The sequence below is a fragment of the Acyrthosiphon pisum genome, chromosome A1, assembly GCF_005508785.2.
Source record: "Acyrthosiphon pisum isolate AL4f chromosome A1, pea_aphid_22Mar2018_4r6ur, whole genome shotgun sequence".
Classification (NCBI taxonomy): Eukaryota; Metazoa; Arthropoda; class Insecta; order Hemiptera; family Aphididae; genus Acyrthosiphon; species Acyrthosiphon pisum.
In genome coordinates this window covers 98848014-98870621 of record NC_042494.1, presented here as the reverse complement: position 1 = coordinate 98870621, position 22608 = coordinate 98848014, and the positions used below count along the sequence as shown (strand labels likewise).

Sequence of the window (22608 nt, the reverse complement as noted above, 5' to 3'; positions counted from 1 at the left end):
TAATTTACAAGTGTTATTATGATGATGATATTATTATTATGATATTTAAATGTAATGCATTATCGGCGGCGGCGGTCGTCGTTGCGCAATCGCGTAATGTCGTGCACGGACCTCGGCACAGAACCGGCCTGCGGTCTATAGAAAGTAGGTCTGACGAGGCGGCGGTGGCGGCGGCGGCGGCGGCTTCGTGTCCTCTTCACCGCCTACCCTCGATCGGCGGATCGGCGCCGCGGACCGTCTCGGGGTAGGGGCGACCGGGACCACTTCCTTTTTCGGGCGACGGACACTACAAAACCAGCGGGTCCTGGTGATCAATGGTCAGTCGTCGATCACCACCGTTCAACAAACGGTCACACTTGCAACAACCGAAGCAGTATCAACAGATCGCAATCGCACTACACGGCTGATAAATAATATTATCACATCGTCCGCCACCTGTTAGCACGATGAAGGGTTTGTTGTACGCGGTTTGCGCGCTCGGTCTGTGCGCTCACGCGTTCGCCAGCGAAGATGTGAAGAAGGACTCAGTCAAGGCAGCGGAACCTAAGGCAGCGGTGGCTGCAGATTCCAGCAAGGGCAAGAGACACCTCTCGTCATTCGGTTATGGCGGTTATGAGTCGGACGGTGGTTACGAAGCATACGGCAGCGCCGGTTACGGTTACGCCGCACACGACATCGGTTACCACGGTCACGCACAGTTGTTGTCCAAGACCGTCATCAAGGAGGTCGGACACCCGTACCCTGTGCCCGTTGAGAAGCACGTGCCATACCCCGTCAAGGTAGCAGTGCCCGTCGACCGCCCGTACCCAGTCCATGTTCCCCGTCCATACGCCGTGCACGTCGAGAAACCCGTGCCATACGCAGTAAAAGTGCCCGTGCCACAGCCGTACTCCGTCTACAAAGAGGTGCCATACCCAGTCAAGGTGCCCGTTGACAGGCCATACACCGTCCACGTACCCAAGCCATACCAAGTAGTCGTCGAGAAGCACGTCCCATACCCAGTTGAGAAGCACGTCCCATACCCAGTCAAGGTTCCAGTCGACCGCCCATACCCAGTCCATGTACCCGTCGAGAAGCACGTCCCATACCCAGTTGAGAAGCACGTCCCATACCCAGTCCACGTACCCGTCGACCGCCCATACCCAGTGACAGTCGAGAAGCACGTCCCGTACCCAGTCGACAAGCCAGTCCCGTACACTGTCGAGAAGCACGTCCCATACCCAGTCAAGGTTCCCGTCAAGGTCGAGGTGCCAGTGCCATACGAAGTTCCCAGCCACGATGAATACCACCACGGTGGCAGCGCATACGAAAGCAGCTCATACGGCAACTCATACGGACCATCCCACGGTAGCTCTTCATACAGCAACTCGTACGGACCTTCCTACAGCAGCGGACCATCATCATACAGCAGCAGCTCTTACGGACCATCCCACGGATCGTCGTCCTACGGCTCATCCCACGGATCATCGTCCTACGGATCGTCTCACGGCAGCTCGTACTGATCAAAAGCTCCAGTCATAATATATTTTATAGGTTAGGTTACCGTGCTTCGCCGCACTCGCGACCAAAGCCATTCGCGACTGTCGGCGACAGCACCACAAACGAAACAATCAAAATCTAGGTATATTTTTTTTAGTTAAGTGACATCGCAATCAATATTCTACCATCAGTATAGTAGTATAAAATATATACAACAACAATATGTCATTATTTGTCTGTTAACATAATAGATCTCAAAGTACAGAGTTGTGTACTTTTTGGGTCGTTGCAATATAATATGTTTTTTGACTGCTAACGTTCAATTTTAATATGTGTTTTTTTTACGAATTTCATTGTATAAATAGTTTTTAAAATATGTATTTTAACATCAAACACAACATTATACATAAAATAATATATATTATATATATAAAATATTATATATTATATTGTGAAGCATTCGAAATAAATTTGTTTTCATGTACTTTATATTTTTGATTATTTTATACTTTATCCTATATGTGCGAGTGAGTATATTCAAAGCAAAAATACTCAACGTCGTTCATAAAAAATATGATTCTTTTCGAGTTTTGATTCTTAAAAATCAATCAACTGTGTAAAAAATGGTAATTTCACGAACAGCAGTAAAATTCTATAGTTAAGCTCTGCTCGTAAAATTAAAATTATGGTAAACCGTAGACGGTCAAATCAAACGCGCAATTAATATTCTCGTTGGTAAATTATAATTTATTAATTATTTCAAAACATTATTATTATTATTATTATTACTTAAAGGACGTAATTTACCACAGAGACGATTTTATTGTAATCCGAAAATGTGTCTATAAAAATACCCACTGCAGACTTGCGGTATTAAGTTATATACATATTATATTATACACTGCACTGTACTATATTAAAAACACACTCTTAAAATTATAAATCATATCAAAGGTTTCCATTAAAGTTTCACAAGTAGACATCGGCATTGGTAGATTTGCATAAGGATTAGTAGTCAAATCCGCCATAAAATACTTTGTGTACCGCAGGATGCCGCAGCAAACTTTCTGCAAAACTTTTGTTACGTAAACCAAATGTTGTTATACCATACACTGTATATAGTATAACGTTTTTGAAAACTTTGCAAGAGTGTTAGGTATGCGATAAATTTCTAATGAACCGAATAAACCAAGTGCACTTTGAATACATCAAATCACTTCAAAATAATAATTTATGCGTGTTGTTCGAGGATGAGTGTTTTGCGCTTAAGGAGAGTTTCGTCATCGTTATAATATTATTATTATTTTTATCGTCACTGCGCTGCTGGTAGAAAGACGGCGGCGGCGGCGCGGCGTGGTTCCAAATTCGAACAAGTGTCCCGACGATCAGAGGTATAAAATAATGGTAAAACATGTAATATTATGACGAATAAAAAAAAATCCCTTCTACAATATCAGTAACTATAGGTATTTCACGTTTTGCCGAAGATCAACCCTTTTTGCAGTAGACTGTACGACGCTGTCTATTATATGAGAGGCGATTACACCGCGAAGACTCCGCGCGAACAAAGAATGCTATGGTGATATAACAAACGGGCACCTGTCGATGTGCCTAATACCCATTTAAATACACGAGTAATAATTGTAATAATAACAATAATAATGGTACGCCAGACGTCGTCCGAAGGTCTCTCGCGCCCAACGCGGTTTTTTTTCCTTCACGCGCGAAGTAAACAAATTGGTCTGACGACGGCGGGCAGTCATTAATTTTTAATAATATAATGGTTTTTCTTTTTTAATAACGTAGTACGCGCCTACCTACCTACCTATAATACAGTATACATAGGTATAGTATACACGTGCACTGAGTAATGAAGTACGTACATATACCTATATAATATAATATATATTATGTATTTACTTGTGTGTGTGTGTGTATATATAGATAATGATTATATAGTGCAGTGCGTTTAAATTCGATTCGCCTGTCGTAAAACGAACGAACGGACGACGGAGCTCGCTTAAAATGCGAACAATCTAAAACACGCGATTCTAATCTCAAACATCGTTATACGCGGCTCGTCGATGAAAAAAGAAATAATAAAAAAATACTAAGAAATAATAAAAAATTGAAGAAACACATAAATCACGTGCGCACCGAACGATTCGGTCGTTTTCGAGTAATTTGACCGACGCGACCTTGTCCTAGATGGCCGGTCGGGTTTGCGGTCGACCGCGATTTTTCGTTCAATCGACGTAATACCTGACTCTGATACAAAATATTCGAAAGAGAAGAGGAGTGCGTAGATATATACGCATTATACTATATAATATCATATTATTATATTACACACCAGCTGATGGGTAAATCTGATGGCGTTCGAGCGTGGGATTAAACGGGTTTCGATTTTTGTACGAATAATACAATGCGTATATTGTGACGACGATAAAGTTGTACGCTGCTCGTGTGACGACGGACGTCGTGTTCGACCGTCGGTTGACAGCTGACATCGTGTCCGATATAGGTACCTATTAATAAAAATTGAATTGGGTCGAACCGTGATTTCGTTAAAAACAGTAATTTTTGCCTAATTTCCTAATAGGTATATTGTTTAATCCCGATATCTAGATCTTTTTTCCAATCGAAACTATTGGCAAATTATATCTTTAAATCCATCATCGGTTACAACGGAGATAATTATATATGTCCAACAAATGTCAATTATTATAATTATTGATATTATAAACTTTTACAAACCTTAGGTTAGTAGGACTGCAGCGAATAGTAAACTTTTCCGATTTGAATCAATTGTTTTTTATTACTTAACAATAACTTTTCAAAGAGTTGGTTTTTTTAGTATTTTTTTTATTTTCACAATTTATTATTTTCAACTGGTTTGATCCCCATACGGATTTCTACGGATTTTTAATTAATAATATAGAACGCTGAGTCGAATACTTTGTAGCTCAAAAAGTCCATAATTTCTGAGTATTTTCCCAACGCATCAACCCTTCATTGATTAGTGATATACTACATTACTAAAATATACGTGTATTTTTTTCTGTTAGATGTCAAAATGAATTTAAAATGTAAACTGGAACTCGGGACTTATATTGGACTTGAATTACTCGGATAAGATTGATTGGACCAAATGATGAGATTTAGACAAGGTTTTGGACGAAACTGTTGTTTGGATCTATTGCATTGGATTTAACCTCGTGAAATCGAGCGGTATGTAGGTGTACTCAGAGGGGGCAAATATGTTTGCATAATTAGCTCAATGAACGTATAATGTAGATGTAACTAATAGTTACGACATAAAATATAGTAGGTATAATACTTATAAAACATATATAAATATATTTAATAAATTACTCCGGAAAATGTTATATGCCAAATTTTAGGAAACTCAAAAAAATGCCAATGCGGCGCTTCTCCTGTATATAACTGTATCAATCACCCCGAAATGTATACGCCACTGGACAGAGTGGAGGCGAAACGGTTTTAATAATATAACGACCGATAGGGCACGCGGTGGAAGTTGACATGGCGTCAAAAAGTTGTCTCGCCCCAAATATATACTAAATATATATATACACACAAGCATACTGAAATACTGTCGCTGGAATATCGCCCTAATGTTCTTGTCTCCTCACTGCACTTTCTTGATTCATCTTTTTATATTATTATTACTATTATTTTTTTTTCACACTCGACCGTACACCGAGAGAGTCGTTAAGCCGATTACATTTTTTCGGTTCGTTCGTCTCGTTATTTTGTAATGGACGCGCGCGTGGCTGCGATGAGAACGAAAATCAAATCCACCATGTGCGCCGACGTTTGTTTGGGGAGAGGATCTCGAAGCACTATAATATAGTCTACTTATAATAAAATAAATACATTTAATGTATATTCACATGAAACTGCAGTTTTAATGTTTTATACGAAATTGTCTCGATCGTAACTCCAAACAGGATGAAACTGTAGCGAGCATTACAGTGGCGTGATCGAGCGTCCTCGGCTTGCGTCAAGCGATAGTAAACCGATCTCAAAGTTATTAGGTAGCTTATGAATATTGTAATAGCATATTAATAATATGGTATTATTACTACGACACAGAGGTAATAAGACGTTTAATAATATATTGCTTAATTGACGTCTTTACCAAAACTGGGAAACCATCGACGGTCATCGTTTCCCGACTTCCTGTGTAGATTTCCGATACAGATCAAAACGCGATCATGGTAAATATAATATATTATAGTATACCTATACTTACGACGTTATAATATATACGTTTTAAAATCTAAAACACTTCCGGCAGCAACGCTTATATATTATAACACAGAAGTGCACTATATTTACAACCATTATATTATACATAGTACATAATATACTTTGTGCCTGTATATAGACTGTATAATACGTATATATTTTATTCTAGGACGTCGGCTTTCAAACGCATCGCGATATATATTTGCATTATTGTACTATATTTAGATACCAGCTTTTAACACATCGATTAACGATAGTATAATACACACGTTGTAAAGCGGTGGTCTTGATTAATTTACATAGGACGACAAAAACGGCGTTATAATTTATGGGCACGGTCGTAATTCGCGGGTTACGTAGTCGGTGGGTGGTGGTGACTTGCGGTGTGAGGTGAATGAGATCGCATACGAAAACGTTCGACAAGTCGGGCGGATGAAGAATGGTCATCGAGAAAACCAACCGTGTATTAGGTATAATAATATATTAACATAGCAAGGTTCGTAAGGTACGCAAGGTACGTACCTGCTCTATTACTATAATTAATGGAAATAATATTATGTGCACTGATTATAATATTCAAAATTTAAAATAATTTAAATATTTTTTACACATTTTTTTAACGACACTGTATTTTTCTATGTTATGAATTAATATGTTAATATAATATTATGTTACACACACGACGAGTAACGCCCGACCGAATTAAATTCAGAATTTAATAGTAAAATAATTAGATATTATTATGCTATAATTTATAGTCACATTCGCTTAATTTTCGAACGGCAGGTTATAATAATAGATTATCCGACTCGAAACGTTAGAAAATCGAAATCTATTAAAACTAAAACATATCATAATACTCATATATATATATGTATAGACCTTACCCATATACGGAGTTTTATTTAAAAATGTGTCATATTTTTGTTACGAATTATGAAAACGAAACGATTTATTTATCTGGCAATCATAAAAAAGTGCATAATAACTATATTGAACACGATTTCTCGTGTTTAACGTCAAAAATAATATTATTACAATAATATCACATGTGCATTTTAGAACTCGTTTTTTCATATTTTTTTCTCCATTTTGATAATAGTTTTCGTAATTTTTATCAAAACGTAACCACTTAAATATTGTGATAGGATTACATGCGACCGGAATAATAAAATACATATTTCTGTCAAACTATATAATATGATGATAAAGATATAATGTTGGGTGTGTTTCGTTTAGACCCACGATCACGTGGTTGCGGTTGTGACCTATAATTAAATTGTATATTGCTGCAAGAAAAAGTTTTCAGTTTTTTATAAATTGAAATCGACAAATTAGTCGCTACACCTTCCATATTTCGCATTTATCTATGTACAATGATAAAATAACGAGGCGTACGCAACGTTAGCGTGAGGGTGATAATTTTATATAGGCGCCTACACGACATTGCCTCTACGTGTATATTTAATATTATTTAATTTTACATGACGTATCTACCTTAATTTATCAAAGTCCACGACGACCGCTCAGAAATTACAATTTATTATTGTGAGGAGGGAATTTAAAATTTACATTTCGGCGATATCGTTTGAAAGAAAACCACGCAAAAGGAGGGAGACGACGCACGCAACCCTCTTTTGCCGAGATACTCCTAATAGATGAAAAGGGGATTGGGGAAAAAAAGATGAAATATTTTCACCCCGTCTAAATGCATGGCCAGTATATACGTATTACGTATACGATGTAGGTTGGTACCTACTCACCAGGGTCGGTTTCTTTTTACATTATCCATCTGTGTGTAATACTTATAGCTACCGTCGTATTTCTCTTTTGATCGTCACTAAATCATTTTTTTTTTCTTAAATATTTTTTTCAATCATTTACCGCTCTATATATTATATCCGGTTTTATGCAACTAGTGCGACCGAGGAAATGTGTATCAAACTGACAAGGTAAACATATATATATTTTATTTACGTACCCAGAAATTCAACCAAGGCGGGGAAGAGTTATAATAATATATTAATTCAATTTTTACGGGAACCATATGGAACATGGTCGTCGTCGCCTATCCTGGAATCTGATTATCGCTGTGCAGCGTGCATCCAGCGTATATTATTTAACTTATTTCGGATTGTTTATCATGGTAATTAAATAACAATAACGAATCATTATTGTGGATCGTGTCCTCGAGTGGATTACATAAACTATTCTACATAATATACATACATGTACAGTGTACATTGTACCCACACAGTCACACAGAGGACATCTACAGGAGTGTCTGATTTTAACCTTAATAATAAGCGATTTCACATATTTTATGACTTTTTAATTTTAGGTTTTAAATTACATCAAATATTATTTTAATCACTCACAGCGCACACAGCCAATGTGATACATGACTTATGTTGGAGAGTAAAATATGTACATCGCGTACATATTATGACGATTGACCAGATAAATAAAACGCATAAGTCTACCATTATACTGGTTGTGAGTGAGAAACACCATAATGAAATATGTCGACAATAATTATTGTTTCATATTTAATAATAATAATAATAATATGTAGGTACATACATAATGTTATTACATAAATTAGAAAAAGTTCTATAAAACGTTAATTTCTCGGGTTCTAGGCCAACTGTGTGGATAAAAAGTGTAACTAAAGTAGAATGATACAGTACACGCTCATATTATATATATCATGATATTTTATAACACCAAACAAGGACCGAGAAGAAAGATAAAACGGGCAACCTCATAATGTGTAACACAACCCGGCAAAATATCGGTGTCATGCCGCATAATATTATAATATTATTATCCAGCAGCCTCCGCTGACCTGTTGCGAAAATTACGTATAAATTTAGAACAATTGCAATAGAAATTTAACCCGATATGGTGAAAAGTGTGGCGACGGTGTATGGATAGATTCCACCATGGTCCATGACTTTAGCATGAATATAGGTGACATAAATAATAAAATATGCCCCTCGAGTTACGTTGTCGCGACGGTCGGTCGGGCAGAAGCGCCAAAGTGCACAGACTTTGTAAAACCAAATGCCTATCAGATATTAGATTATATAGAATTAATGCAGACACGTGCGATCTTCTTCGCCACAATGACTGATGCGGACGCAGTAAGTCATATTTACATTTTATTATTATCGCAATACATATATAGTCCTGCATCAGACCGCACTAACTTCTTATTATATACCTTTTTGAAATGACGAGAGAATATTATTATATACGTTAGTTGCAGGCTGCAGTACTCGCCAACGGCATAAACTCTAAATGCTATTTTAATAAAGTAATACGTAATATACGATTAGGCCCCGGAATAGTTCGTGTAGGACGTATAAAATATAATATATTATACCAATTTATGAGTGTAGTTTTTATGACCATGTAAAAACGAAAAATACACGAACAAAGAATTTTTAATTACTGTTGCAGTACAATTTACATTATATTATTCAAAACAAATAATTGTTCATATAAAAAATTATATAGAATAATAAATGGAATTGCATTATATTATAGTTTATAAATTATATTATATGTATATAAAATGTCTAATTTTGTGTTGCTACCGAAATAATATTTTATTTTAATTTTAAAACAAAATTGTAATAAAACATAAAAATATCATTATATAATATTGAGGTGCATTCATAATATATAAAATTAGCACAGAAGCACACTATATAGTATACCTATGATGAACTTACTCGAAAACGGTAATAGATTGAATAGATTTAAAATTTAAATATCACGAAAGCAAATTTTAATTCATCACGTATTTAGCGTAGGAAAATATATCTAAGCAAATTGTTCACTGTTAACCGTTGAGTATTTCAGACTTCAATAGCTATACAAATGCATGCATACGAATTTCGTGTAGCTGCCATTAAAATAACAGTCGTGAGTAATTTTCACACATTATTACTTAATTGTCACGTAGAAAATGAATTCACGTGCAATAATAACATAATACTGTTACAATTTACACAACATTGGTCGAAATTTAACAACACGCGTGTTCGTGTATGATAATATATTATACGATGTGCAATGGCTAATTCACTGCGCGTTCTTTTGACACAACAATACAATAAACACATCGGGAATACATACTGTATATCTATAATATAATATCATTATATTATATTATTACCTATTATTCGTCATCACCGGTGGTGACCGGTGCGGCGCCCGGCAGTGAGTTTAATCACCGAGTCGTGATGCCGTCCGGCGAGGGGATTTTTCGTGAATTATTCATACGCGCACCTACTATGCGAGTGATTTTTCCGAAAATTTGACGTCCCACGCTCCGGGTGCGCAATTTAATAATATGATTTTCTCTCCGAGGGGGCGATAGCGAAGGCCTCGCACGTAGAGGAGCGGGTCGAAGTCGAAGAGCTCTAGACGTGTAAACAGCGGCGCGTGCGGTAATGTCATCAAACTGCCGCTGCAGCAGGTATTAGTCACCCCGACCGACCGATCGGATTCTAATGAGCGCGGTCAGATAGTATATCTCGAGTCCTAGGCCGGCGTCTGCAGGGAAAAAAGAAAAACCCTCGGCAGCGCATAATGTGACGTGTACATAATATTATATACTACAGAGTGTTTGCAAATCGAATAACTGCAGCGGGGGTGGGCTAGTGGGATGGGTTGGGGTGAACTGCGACCCCCGCCGTCTGTCAATCAGCGGCCGAATTATTTTAATAAAGGAGTGCACAAATTATATGTATATACTACTGCGCCCGCACCGCGCGATACCTCCCCGGCCGGAGACACGAGGGTCCCAACACGAACCCCGTTATACTCGAAATAATAATGATAATATTATAATATTATACGGACAGAGGTACGCGCTACGTAGGAATTTCCTCGTCTTTTCGCATTCGCCGCCCACGTTTGACTACGTAAGTATGCCGAACCATCTCCATCGCCACTATCTCTGACGATGAACATTCTCAGATGATGAGCTACGAATTAGTAATAAGAAATATGTATATATTTTTTGTCGGTTTATATTCATTAGCACGCGCGCTTATATTATAATATGTGATTATTTTACGCTCACTGCAGCGTTGGCCGGTTGTTTAGAAATTTGAATTTATTACTACCGAAATTGGTACATATTATTATTATGATACATGCGTTTACGGTAACCACAATTCCGTTAGTTGCCGTACGAATGGTATACGTCTTAATACCTATATACCTTACCAATGAAATATCGTTATTATTTAATATTTAGCTACGATTCGATGCAATTATAGGCGCATGTCGAACGGTCTACCTCCGCGACGTTCTTCCCAGCTTCGAGGGCTGTGTACGTGTTCACTCAAATATCGATGTTTGAAAAACGGAAATGGGACTTTTTCTCTTTCGAGGGCCTTCACGAGAAGATAACTCCAAGTACACCCAAATATGCCTGCGGGTCGCGTGCTTCGGATGAATATGCGCTCGCACGAGATTTAAGGACGTTGTTCCGTTCTCTCGTTTATCAATACTATATCGTTATTATTAAAACATATTATTATGCATACACACGTCGGAAAGTTTTTCGCTGAACAAATGATGCGAACGCTCACTCTGTGGCCGTGCAGCTCTGCGGCCAATCGTATTGTGAGTTGTCGTAATAACCGACGAAATGCTAAAAGTGCATATTAGTATACCTATTATTATACAGTGTCATATTTAGGTTTTCATTGCCTTGAGACACTTTCCAATTCACCGACTCTTCCACCACATCCCTCTTAAAATTATTTATAATTATATTTGAATATACAATTTGTATAATAGGTATAATAATATCTTCCGTAAAAAAAATGCATTATTAATGAATTCATTAACATTTTCTACTTGAGAAATTAGTAAAATTAGATTTCATCAAATCAAAAATACTAAAGCTTTTTGCCATAAAAAAAAAAACAAAATATTTGCCGCACCCAAATTAATGTCGCTTATTGTATAATCATCTTTGGAACACTCATAATATATGATTTGGTATATTTTTTAAAAATCAAATATTTACTGCAACGGCACACGCTCATCTACACCGTTTATCGTCATCTGAAACGATATTTTTCTACGATATCGGCACAATATTATAATTTATAACATGTGACACCGACTTGTTGCCGTATACAAAAGTGCACCAAAAAAAGTCGGTTCGACGAACGAAAACCGATGTGCCCGTACGAGACGACCGCGACAACAATGATATAATATCGGACGGATGGCCGACAGGTATGCCGTCGGAACTACAACAACAACGGAGCAGCAACAACAACATAGTAACGTAATAATATGATATTCGTGCGCGTATAGCGACGAGCGCGAGTCCGCCGGCCGCCGCGCCGTCGACCTTGACGTACAAATCTCGATTTCTTCCCGTTCTGCACGTTGCGGCGGCGGCAGGAAAAAAAACGAAACCAATAGAAGTAAAAACAAGAGTGGTCTTACGCACTGCTACCGAGCTGGTATGGCTGGTATACGCGCGTACTACATACGTCGTCGTCGTCGTCGTCGAGTGAATTATTAAATAATAGTAATAACATGTGACACTGAACCGCGGGTGTACCTATATAGAAAGTAGGTCTGCCCGTCGGTCACTGTGCGGCGGGAGGGGTAGGGTGGGAGCGAAAAACCGGCCTCCACACCGGGTCGGTGCCGGTGGTGGTGGCTTGGCGGTTCGCTACATAACCGGCGGACGCCGACGATCGAGCAACACTCACGTCCAGTCCGGTCTGCCGAGACGAGTACCTGCTGCTATATCCATCACACGATCGCCAAGTCCAACACACACGGCCCACCACAATGAGATCGACTTTGTTCGCCGTGTGCGCATTTGCGCTGTGCGCGCACTGTCTGGCCTCCGACGACAAGTCGGCAAAGAAGACCGAAGCCGCGGCCGACAGCAAGGCCCAGGGTAAGAGAAGCCTGTTCGACACCGGTTACGGTTTCGGCGGCGGTCACGCCGATATCCTGTCCGCGGGTTACGGACACGGACTCATCTCGTCCGGCGGTTACGGAGGCGGTTACGCCGACTTCAGCGGCCACGACTCGTACGCCGTTGGTGGACACGACTCTTTCGCAGCATACGGTGGACACCAATCATACCAACACCACGTACCAGTCAAGACCATCACCAAGAGCGTGGCTCTGCCATACCCGGTTGAGGTAGCCAAGCCATACCCATACCCCGTCAAGGTTGCCGTTCCAGTCGACCGCCCATACGCCGTTGACGTGCCCCAGCCATACCCCGTGCACGTGGAAAAACCATACCCAGTCAAGGTTCCAGTGCCACATCCATACCCAGTCGTCAAGGAAGTTCCAGTGCCCTACAAGGTGCCCGTCGACCGCCCGTACCCAGTGCACGTAGACAAGCCGTACCCAGTGTACGTCGAGAAGCAAGTGCCATACCCAGTAGAGAAGGCCGTCCACTACCCAGTCAAGGTGCCAGTCGACCGTCCCTACCCAGTGCACGTACCAGTCGAGAAGATCGTACCATACCCAGTCGAAAAGGCAGTCCATTACCCAGTCAAGGTAGCCGTCGACCGTCCATACCCAGTACCAGTCGAGAAGCACATCCCATACCCAGTTGAGAAGCATGTGCCGTATCCAGTGGTCAAGGAAATCCCGTATCCCGTCAAAGTGCCATACAAAGTGGCCGTTGCCGTGCCATACCCGGTTAAGGCGTACCAACCCGACCACTACGAACACCACGATCACCACGACTACCAACACGGCAGCTCCGGATATTAACATGACTCCGTCGTAAGCAGCTAGTCACCACCACCATCACCCATCCTCCCACATACAACCCCTTCTTCCACCCCCAAGTTACCAGATATTAACTCGCGCGTAATATATAATATAATAATGTCATCGTTCTTTTTTTTTTAATTTTTGTCGAGCCAAATCAAATTCGCCATCAGGTCAAATATATTCGTCCGTTGGCGCGTAATCGAAAAACAATTTAGTCGCGAATTGCACCGATAACCGCAATATTATTATATCATCATATTCTTCGCGTTCAATATCTATAATAATTCTTAGGGAAAAAAACGAAAAAAAGGATAAAAAAAAAAGATCTCGATAGTTTTCACCACACGGTTGTATCAACTTTGTTGGGCCGTTGCAATATTATTTTAATACAAAGATAGTTTAATACGCACGCGACGTGAATATAACAACTTTATATGAACGACGACGTAACAATATCTGCGCGTGTTATTCGTATACCTAAGCTCAATATATTATGTATACATTATTTTTTTTTTAATTACATTTTTTATTAATATACGTTATATTAATTAAATCTATGTTTACAAATATTATGTAAAAATACAATATATAATATTTTTAAATATATTATATTTCGATAAAAATTGTGACGAATTTAATAAACAATATAATATATTATTATAACATGTAGTATATAAAATATATAATATTTTGTCTTAAATATTCTTATTTTTTTTTTCTATCATTTTATGCATTAAAGTTTGTATAGTAAAACAAAAATATTAATACAAATATTTAGCTAAGAGCGTCAAGTGTTTCACTGTACGACGACGATCGTTGGCGGCTGTCGAAACGGTCTACATAGAATCCGCAAAAGTGAAATAAAAAAACTGGTCTTACCTATAATAGGTGTTTATATCGGTTGAATAATAACGAACATTCGTGGACAACACCCTTCGATATAATCTATGATATCATCCAGTCGACGGTGTGTAGTAATCATTTTATTATATGTTACGAGAACGGGTCATTATCATGTTTAATGTATTATATTATGGTTACAAAACAAACTGGTCTATTCAATATTCCGAAATGGAACGTATACGAATACACACGTAAAACTATATATTATAATAATAAGGAGACGGCTGTCGGATTCGCGAACTCGATGAATTATTATTATGATTCTCATTCGCAACAAATTATACTTATACGCTATATAAAATAATTTATAATGATAAAACTATCGCACGAAACGTCGAATTACGTTTTTACTTAAATCTATTCAGCTCGGTCCTTAATAAAAATATAACGATTCGAAAATTGCAACGATATATCATCGTAAAATGTATTATCGCGGTACCTATATAGTATATACATATACATAACATATGTACCTTTACGCATATATAATAATATATTTATACATTATGTATGTGTCTATAATGTGGTAAGACCATCATCATCAGTAACAATAATAATTTTCGAAAATTGTTCATTCTCGTACGTCGACTTAAGTTCGTCGCACGAATCTGACGATATTATGATATTGTTATAATAATATGTACCCACCTAACGATACACGCAAGTGCGACGGTACATAAAATACGTGGAAAAAAGTTTTCAAAAGCTTTTTCTCCTTCGACTAAACGTATATTATACGACGACGAAGACGACGATACTAATATTATAATACAATATTTATAATGATAGTAATAATAATAATGAAGAAATTATTTCGTTTGAGACAACATATAATATAATATTATCCAAACTCTCGCAGCAACGTCATTACTCATTATAAGCGGATTCATTTGCGTATATATATACTTACAATATCATAATAATATATTATTATTATTATTATTTAGTTTGCGAGGGGACGACGTCGAAAACGGTCGACCGAGTAATAATTTCATTCCCAGTGAACTCTCGATTTCGTCGCGAACCAAACGTTTGTGTAATGGTATTATATATTATTATGCTGTAGGTCGAAATCCCGTCACACGACTTATCCTTCTCGTGAGCACCATACGTACGTATATATACATATATAATATTATATATTATATCGTAGAAGGTTTTAATGACATAAAGTCGTCTTCTCGTACGATATCGCTGTGCATAAAGACGCGGCGATAGCCATATTATTCCCCCCCCCCCACCCCCTCGCAATGACATATTAATATTATGCGAGTCGTAGATGCTCGTACTTATAATGTGTACGAGTCGATAATCCTACTTAGGGTGCAAAAGTACGCTCTTCTAATGGATTTTAAAATATTTTCCGGGCACGACGATATTATTATTGACGAATATTATACGTAGGTAGATAACTACGTACGAGATTTTGTAATACATTGTTACATTACCAATATGTATATTATGGTACGGAAAATGTATACACATTTCCGGTCAATTTGTTCCTGGCTGGGAAATTTGAACCACGAATACAATCGAATTATTTTTATGCATTAATTTTTATTATATTTATTATAATATAATATTGATTGAAAAGCAAAAATAAAATAATTAATGAATTTAGGATTTATAATAATTGTATTATATTCTAGATATCTTAAAACAATAATTAATTTTATTATATTATTATTATGTTATGAATATTTTAGAATAATAATAATATTATAATACGCATATACTTACTTAATATTGATGGAACAACACCATAATATATAAGTGAATAAGTTATTATATTTAAAATTGTAGGTATTATATAAATTACCTATTTTTTTTTTTAAATGATTTACTAGAATGACACTTAGAATTGCAGTCTGTTAGCTTTCCTTCACTTGATTTTACTTATTTTGCAAAATTGCCAACAAGTGCATCGACTATCCATAAATATTAGGTATATATTTACTATTGTTATTATAATATTGTTTTAAATTATTTTATAATATAAATTATGTAATAGAATTTGAGATGTTAAGTACTTAAAAGCAACAGTGGCCATTCCCATTCGTTTTCTTTTTAAATTTAGATGGTGATAAGATAATATAAAAATACTTCAATACAACACCAGATTATATTTATTTTTTAATTTTACATTAGATGAGTATTATATTATATCATTAAACCTATGTCTCTGCATTGATATATTTCATGATCCGTGATAACATGTAAAAATGGTCAATTAACACATAATTTGACAAAATTTTCAATGCTTATAGCTATAAAAGTTAAGCATTTTATACATTTTAACTAAAAAATCATTTATAAATTTCAAATTTGATAAATGTTGTCAAAATTCGAACTTTAAATGCTTATAAAAAAAATTGTGACAAAGTTTTTTTAATATTTTTTAACTGTTATTGTAATGATATATTACAACCCAACAATTTTATTGACATTTATAAAAAAATGGAAACTAAAAATGTCCGTTAACAGTTCAAAACAAGTCAAAATATTTTGAAAGTTGGGTGTATAGAAAATTCTAATATAAACATTCAGTGAAGATTACATGTAAATACAGTCATTTGTTTTAGAGTTGCAACAAAAACCGATTTTGGGTAAAAATTCCCATTTTTCCTTAATTTTTTTAAAGTTTTTCCAGGCGCGCGGCGCTTTTGAAAACTACCGCCGAATGCACCAACTCGGTTCACTTTCTCATCGAACAAGATACTGAAACATTTTTACTGCCCCAAAAGGTGATGACAGATACAAAAATTTAAAAAAAAACCCAGCCATCGTAAAATCAATACATTCATCGTTCCACACAGGATTTAAAATATAAATTAGTAGGTACCTTGTTTATTTGAATGCAACTTTCTCGATGTTTATTATGACAACTATACGGTGTATTTTATGTGCTGAAAAACCGTCACTCGCCGAAAACTCGTCGTACTACATTTCTGAACGAGTTCACTAAAATCGGCTGTAATAATATTATGTTTGTTCTTGTCATTAAATCATTTTGTTATAACATTAATGTTGATATATATCGATAATCAATGAGTCTTTTGAACTCAGACGATTACGTAAACAGACTCTATTAAAATTTTACCAGCAACAATTTGATCACGAATAGAGCCAGTATAGGGGAGTGGTGAGCCTATGGCGGCCGCTGAATACTACCCTATAGGTCTAACTAATAATTATATATAGTCACCCCTAATTGGGCTCCAGGTATATAATACTGTTACACCATGACTTGTATCGTTCACGTATATGAATATCCGTATGCAAGTGTGTAACTAATGGCTAATAATAAATTCCACACAATTAAATAATTAACCCATCATCTATAATAATACTTTCACACAAATCCACTACGGCACAACTATTATTATACCGCTACTGCTGTACATTGTTTTATAGTTACGTCGTTTGACCTAAATCTGAATACCACCTTACGCGTTCAATACTTGAGACTAATTAAACAATCGTAACTCATTTTGTAACATCAAAATAATAATATGCCAAAAATGATTATTTTAGCCTTCAATAGTATCGAATTTTCGATCGTGTTTTTACACAACGTGTGTATAATAGAATTGTTAAATTATAAACATGAAAATTTAACTTCTAGCATCTTAATAATTTGGAATATATATTGTGAGTCAATATTTTTTTATTCGAATTAAATTAATTAATTTATAACAACATATCTACTGCATTTCAAAATTGTTTAGACAGTTCAAAAATATAATTTCATTGTAATTGTTATAAATAAATTTCTCCATATTATGAAAAACTAGGTAGAAATTCGTAAAAATAAACCAATGTAATTGAAAATATCAGTGGACAAAAAAATTATCTTTTATTATAAGTAAAATTAATAATACCATAATGCTAGGTTATTATTAAGTATAGCTTTCTAAAGTCGATTGATTTTCGTTTAAATTATATTAATAAATTTTAAATATTCAATTTAAGAAAAATGTATGAGCATATTGTTTCTTCATGACATGTATAATTTTTACTGAATTGTATAATATTTACCGTATATTATCATAATGTAAAGTATAATATTCACCTAGGTATCCTAAAACAAGTTTACTTAGAGGCTGGGACAAAAAGAAACTTGTAAATAAAATTCTTAATGTACAAATAGCTGGTGCTTAAATATTTCTGAAATAAAGTTCTTCTAATTATTATTATTATATATAAGTACTTATTTTCAGAGACTCTTTTTCATTAGTAGCAGACAATATATTTTACATTCTGTCGTGTGTATAATGTATTTGGTAAGACATATAAGCTATAGAATCTCTTATTTATTATTGATTTATGATCTTCTTAACAATAATAATGAATGTTCTAATTTATTAAGTAAGAAGTATATTTTTTACCTCCTTATGACAACAAAAGTTGTACCTACCGATTAATTTTTTTCCCGAAAGCACTTTCTCGTGTAATTTAATTTGTAATGATGTCGATTTTTTTTATGTCCTGTAAATATTCTAGAACGAAAGCTTTATATATTTTTTAAGACTAGTATTTCATTATTTATACTTTATATAATATGTTCTCATTATTATGTCTTAGTACCTATCTAATCTTAACTATTTTTTTTTTGTTTTTTTTTTTAGTTTTCCTAGATTATTATTGTATATTATATCCGCAAGTAAACGGCTTTTCCTGTAAAATAATAAATAATAAAATAATTATGACAAATTTAAAAACACAAAAATTTTAAATTTATTTTTCACGTAATTTACTCTTTTCTGAAATTAACGTGTAAAATATTACAATAAAATTATTAATTATTGGTAAATGCAGATTTCAAAAGTTTGTACGGTACCCATGCACTGATTTACGCATGATTTACGCACTAACACAGGGCCCCCGTATTTGTATAACACCCTTACATCTATATAGCAAAAATATGAAATAGTAATTGATCATTTTCTCTACTTAAAAGTATACAATTCGCATTAGCTTATTAAACATGAGAAAAAGTGGACTTTTGGTCATTACTAGAAATTAATCATATTACAAGAACGTTAACGTTTGAAAACTATTGATGAATTTGCAAAATAAAAAAACAAGGAAAATGAGGAAGTATTGCAACCAATGTTGTTAAAAATACTTTTTAAAAGTATTTCAAATAGGTATTTAAATACTTCAGCTAAAAAGTATTAAAATATTTATTTAAATACCTTTGCTAATAAGTATTTAAATACAAATACAAATATATTCAAAAAGTATTTCAAATACTTCTAAATACATTTTTTTAGCTTTGTTGTTTTCAGGTTCTTAATTTATAAAACTAATTATTTGTTTAATGTAATAATATGAATTGAATATGGTCAGGACCCACGACAAGATAATCTAGTGAGTAGTGACTAACGTATAACGATTAACGAATAACGAGTGTGGGATACTGGGACGCGGGGTGTCATCGTGCAACGATACTATTAAATAGGGATCAAAATCTCCGAAAAAAAGGTTTTCCGAAAAAAACCCGAGTTTTTTCCCGTTTTTTCGGAAAAATTGAGAAAAATTGGTTTCATTTAAAATTTCCGGAAGAATGGTTTTTACGAAAAAAACTGTTTTTTTTCCTGAAAAAATTGAAAAATTGAATGATAAAAATGGTTTTTTTTCTTTAGAACTGAAAGAGTAATGTATAGTAGAAACAATCTAATAAATAATGATAGTTGATAATCATATTACATACATATTATATTATTATATGTACCATACCTAACTTAAAGTCTGTAGTGGATAAATCTAGAGGATTCTATACTTGATTTATAAATAATTATAATTTATAATATTAACTACTAAAGTACTAACTATTAAGTATTTACTAATTAGTTATTTCTTATTATTTCTTAATATTGTTTTATAATTAAATATATATTTACCAACTCACTAAGTTTGATAATATAAAAACTATCAAATAGTTACTAGTCATCACTCACCACTCACCAGTCACTGTAATATAATGTATAAACCTATCAGCCAGTTACTATAATACCTTATTAGTTATTAGTTATTACAAATATAAATAGACAATAAGTATACAATTTTTTACATTCAAAAGTACAGGTTATTTATTTTCGGGGAAATACACAATACACTCTCCCACATAAATACCAATTTGATATGGAACTACGTTATTTTTAGAACAAATATTGAAATATCCGTATTAATATTTTTAAATTTTAATACAATAATACATTGATAACCGTATTGGCAAATGTAAAATAACAATGACTGGTTTCCATATCTATTTTTTAAAATGGTTTTTTTTTACATAGATTATTTTAATTTTTAAGCGTTAATAAAATTTTTTAATTTTCCGAAAACTTCGGTTTTTTTCGGAAATGTATTATTTCAATATTCTCCAATTTTTCCACGTTTTCCGAGGCTCTGGGAAAAAAACCGTTTTTTTCCGAAATTTTCCCAAATTTTCCGGCATTTTGATCCCTACTATTAAATATAAATAGCCAAATATACGCTATACCGTATTGGCGATTGAAATTGATAAGATGTAACGGGGACACTGTATATCATTTATATGTTATTTTACATGTTCCCCGTTACAGATCCATCCCCCCCGGCCTAATAATTGATAAGCTTTTAATCGCTAATACGGGAAATTTTATTTTCCCGTAATATATTTAAATGATTTTTGCTGTCGATAACGATATTTATAATCATCACATCGTCTCGTCGACGATTAGCAATTTATTCATAGTCGAAAAATCGAACTAAAAATCTTGTTCAAAAGGATTTTGTATTTAATATTTTTAAATACAAAATATAATAACAAGTATTTGAAATATATTTTAAATACTTCTGTTCAAAAGTATTTCAAATGTATTTGAAATAGAGATAAAGTATTTAAATGCTAATAATTAAATATTTAACAAGTATGATTGCAATTAAATGAAAATAATGTCGTGACTCACGGATTAAACTTGTATTTGGTAGTCGGCTCCCCTAAATATTTATTATTTTATTAAATTGTTACCAATATTTTAAGTTAAATATGACAACAAAGTAAATAGTGAACACATTCACTATTTCTTTAAGTCAGGAACCAGATGGTACTTAATATAAAATTTGAAAACTATTTTTTTTTGATATGACACAATAAATAATAAATTTAAAAAAAGTGAATGTAGTTGCTTAAGACAAGATGAAAACGTTTTTTTTTTTTCAAATTGTCATAAAACTACTTTTGCTTCAAGATATGGAAATACGTAATAAAGATGATACGTAAATATCAAATGCATAATTCGAACACTCCACTGGTGGGAGCAATAACCGGGTAACCAATCAAACTATACTGGGGGGCAACGACGATCCACTACAAAAGCACCGGACACCCATTATTCATCACCATTCACATTCAGTTAGGTCTGAGATCAACACACATACAATGAAAGTAGTATTGTTTTCTGCGTGCGCATTCGCGCTGTGTGCCTACGTCTTGGCAGTAGATCAACCGGCTAAGAACACAAAAGCAGACGAATCCCAATCCAAGAGAAGCGTATCTGAATTGAGTTACGGATTTGGCAGCTCAGAAATCGCAAGCGGCGGCTATGGATACGGTGACTTCAGTACCGGAGACGCTGACTTCAGTGCCGGACACGCAGACTTCAGTGCTGGACACGGTGACTTCAGTGCCGGACATGCTGACTTCAGTGCTGGACACGGTGACTTCAGCGCCGGACACGCAGACTTTGGTGGAGAATACGCATACAGTGGCCACCAACAATCATCGTACCAACAACACGTGCCCATCAAGACCATAACCAAAAATGTGCCACAACCATACCCTGTGGAAGTAGTCAAACCTTACCCATACCCGGTCAAGGTGCCCGTTCCAGTTGACAGGCCGTACACCGTTGAAGTGCCCAAGCCGTACTCTGTGCACGTAGAAAAGCCATATCCCGTCAAAGTTCCAGTGCCCCATCCATATCCCGTTGTAAAAGAAGTGCACGTACCCTACAAGGTGCCGGTAGATCGCCCATATCCCGTGCACGTGGACAAACCATACCCAGTGTATGTCGAGAAGCAAGTGCCGTACCCAGTCGAGAAAGCTGTCCATGTTCCAGTCAAAGTACCAGTCGACCGCCCTTACCCAGTGCACGTGCCTGTTGAGAAGAT

General features: G+C 35.4%; 2 protein-coding genes across 2 annotated transcripts in view; both read left to right on the top strand.

The window, feature by feature from the left end:
- Positions 1–298: 298 nt before the first annotated feature.
- Positions 299–1968, top strand: LOC100161240 (zinc finger protein 512B). Its single transcript, XM_029487881.1, has one exon. It carries the CDS (start codon positions 447–449, stop codon positions 1500–1502), a length of 1056 nt encoding a protein of 351 aa, XP_029343741.1. The 5' UTR covers positions 299–446; the 3' UTR covers positions 1503–1968.
- A 10516-nt stretch (positions 1969–12484) lies between these two features.
- Positions 12485–22608, top strand: part of LOC100164007 — a 15061-nt gene continuing 4937 nt past the window's right edge. The window contains exons 1-2 of the mRNA XM_029486300.1: positions 12485–13541; positions 21757–22606. Of these exons, the coding sequence (XP_029342160.1) occupies positions 12595–13541; positions 21757–22606 (1797 nt within the window). The 5' untranslated portion in view covers positions 12485–12594. The remainder of the gene's footprint in view (positions 13542–21756; positions 22607–22608) is intronic.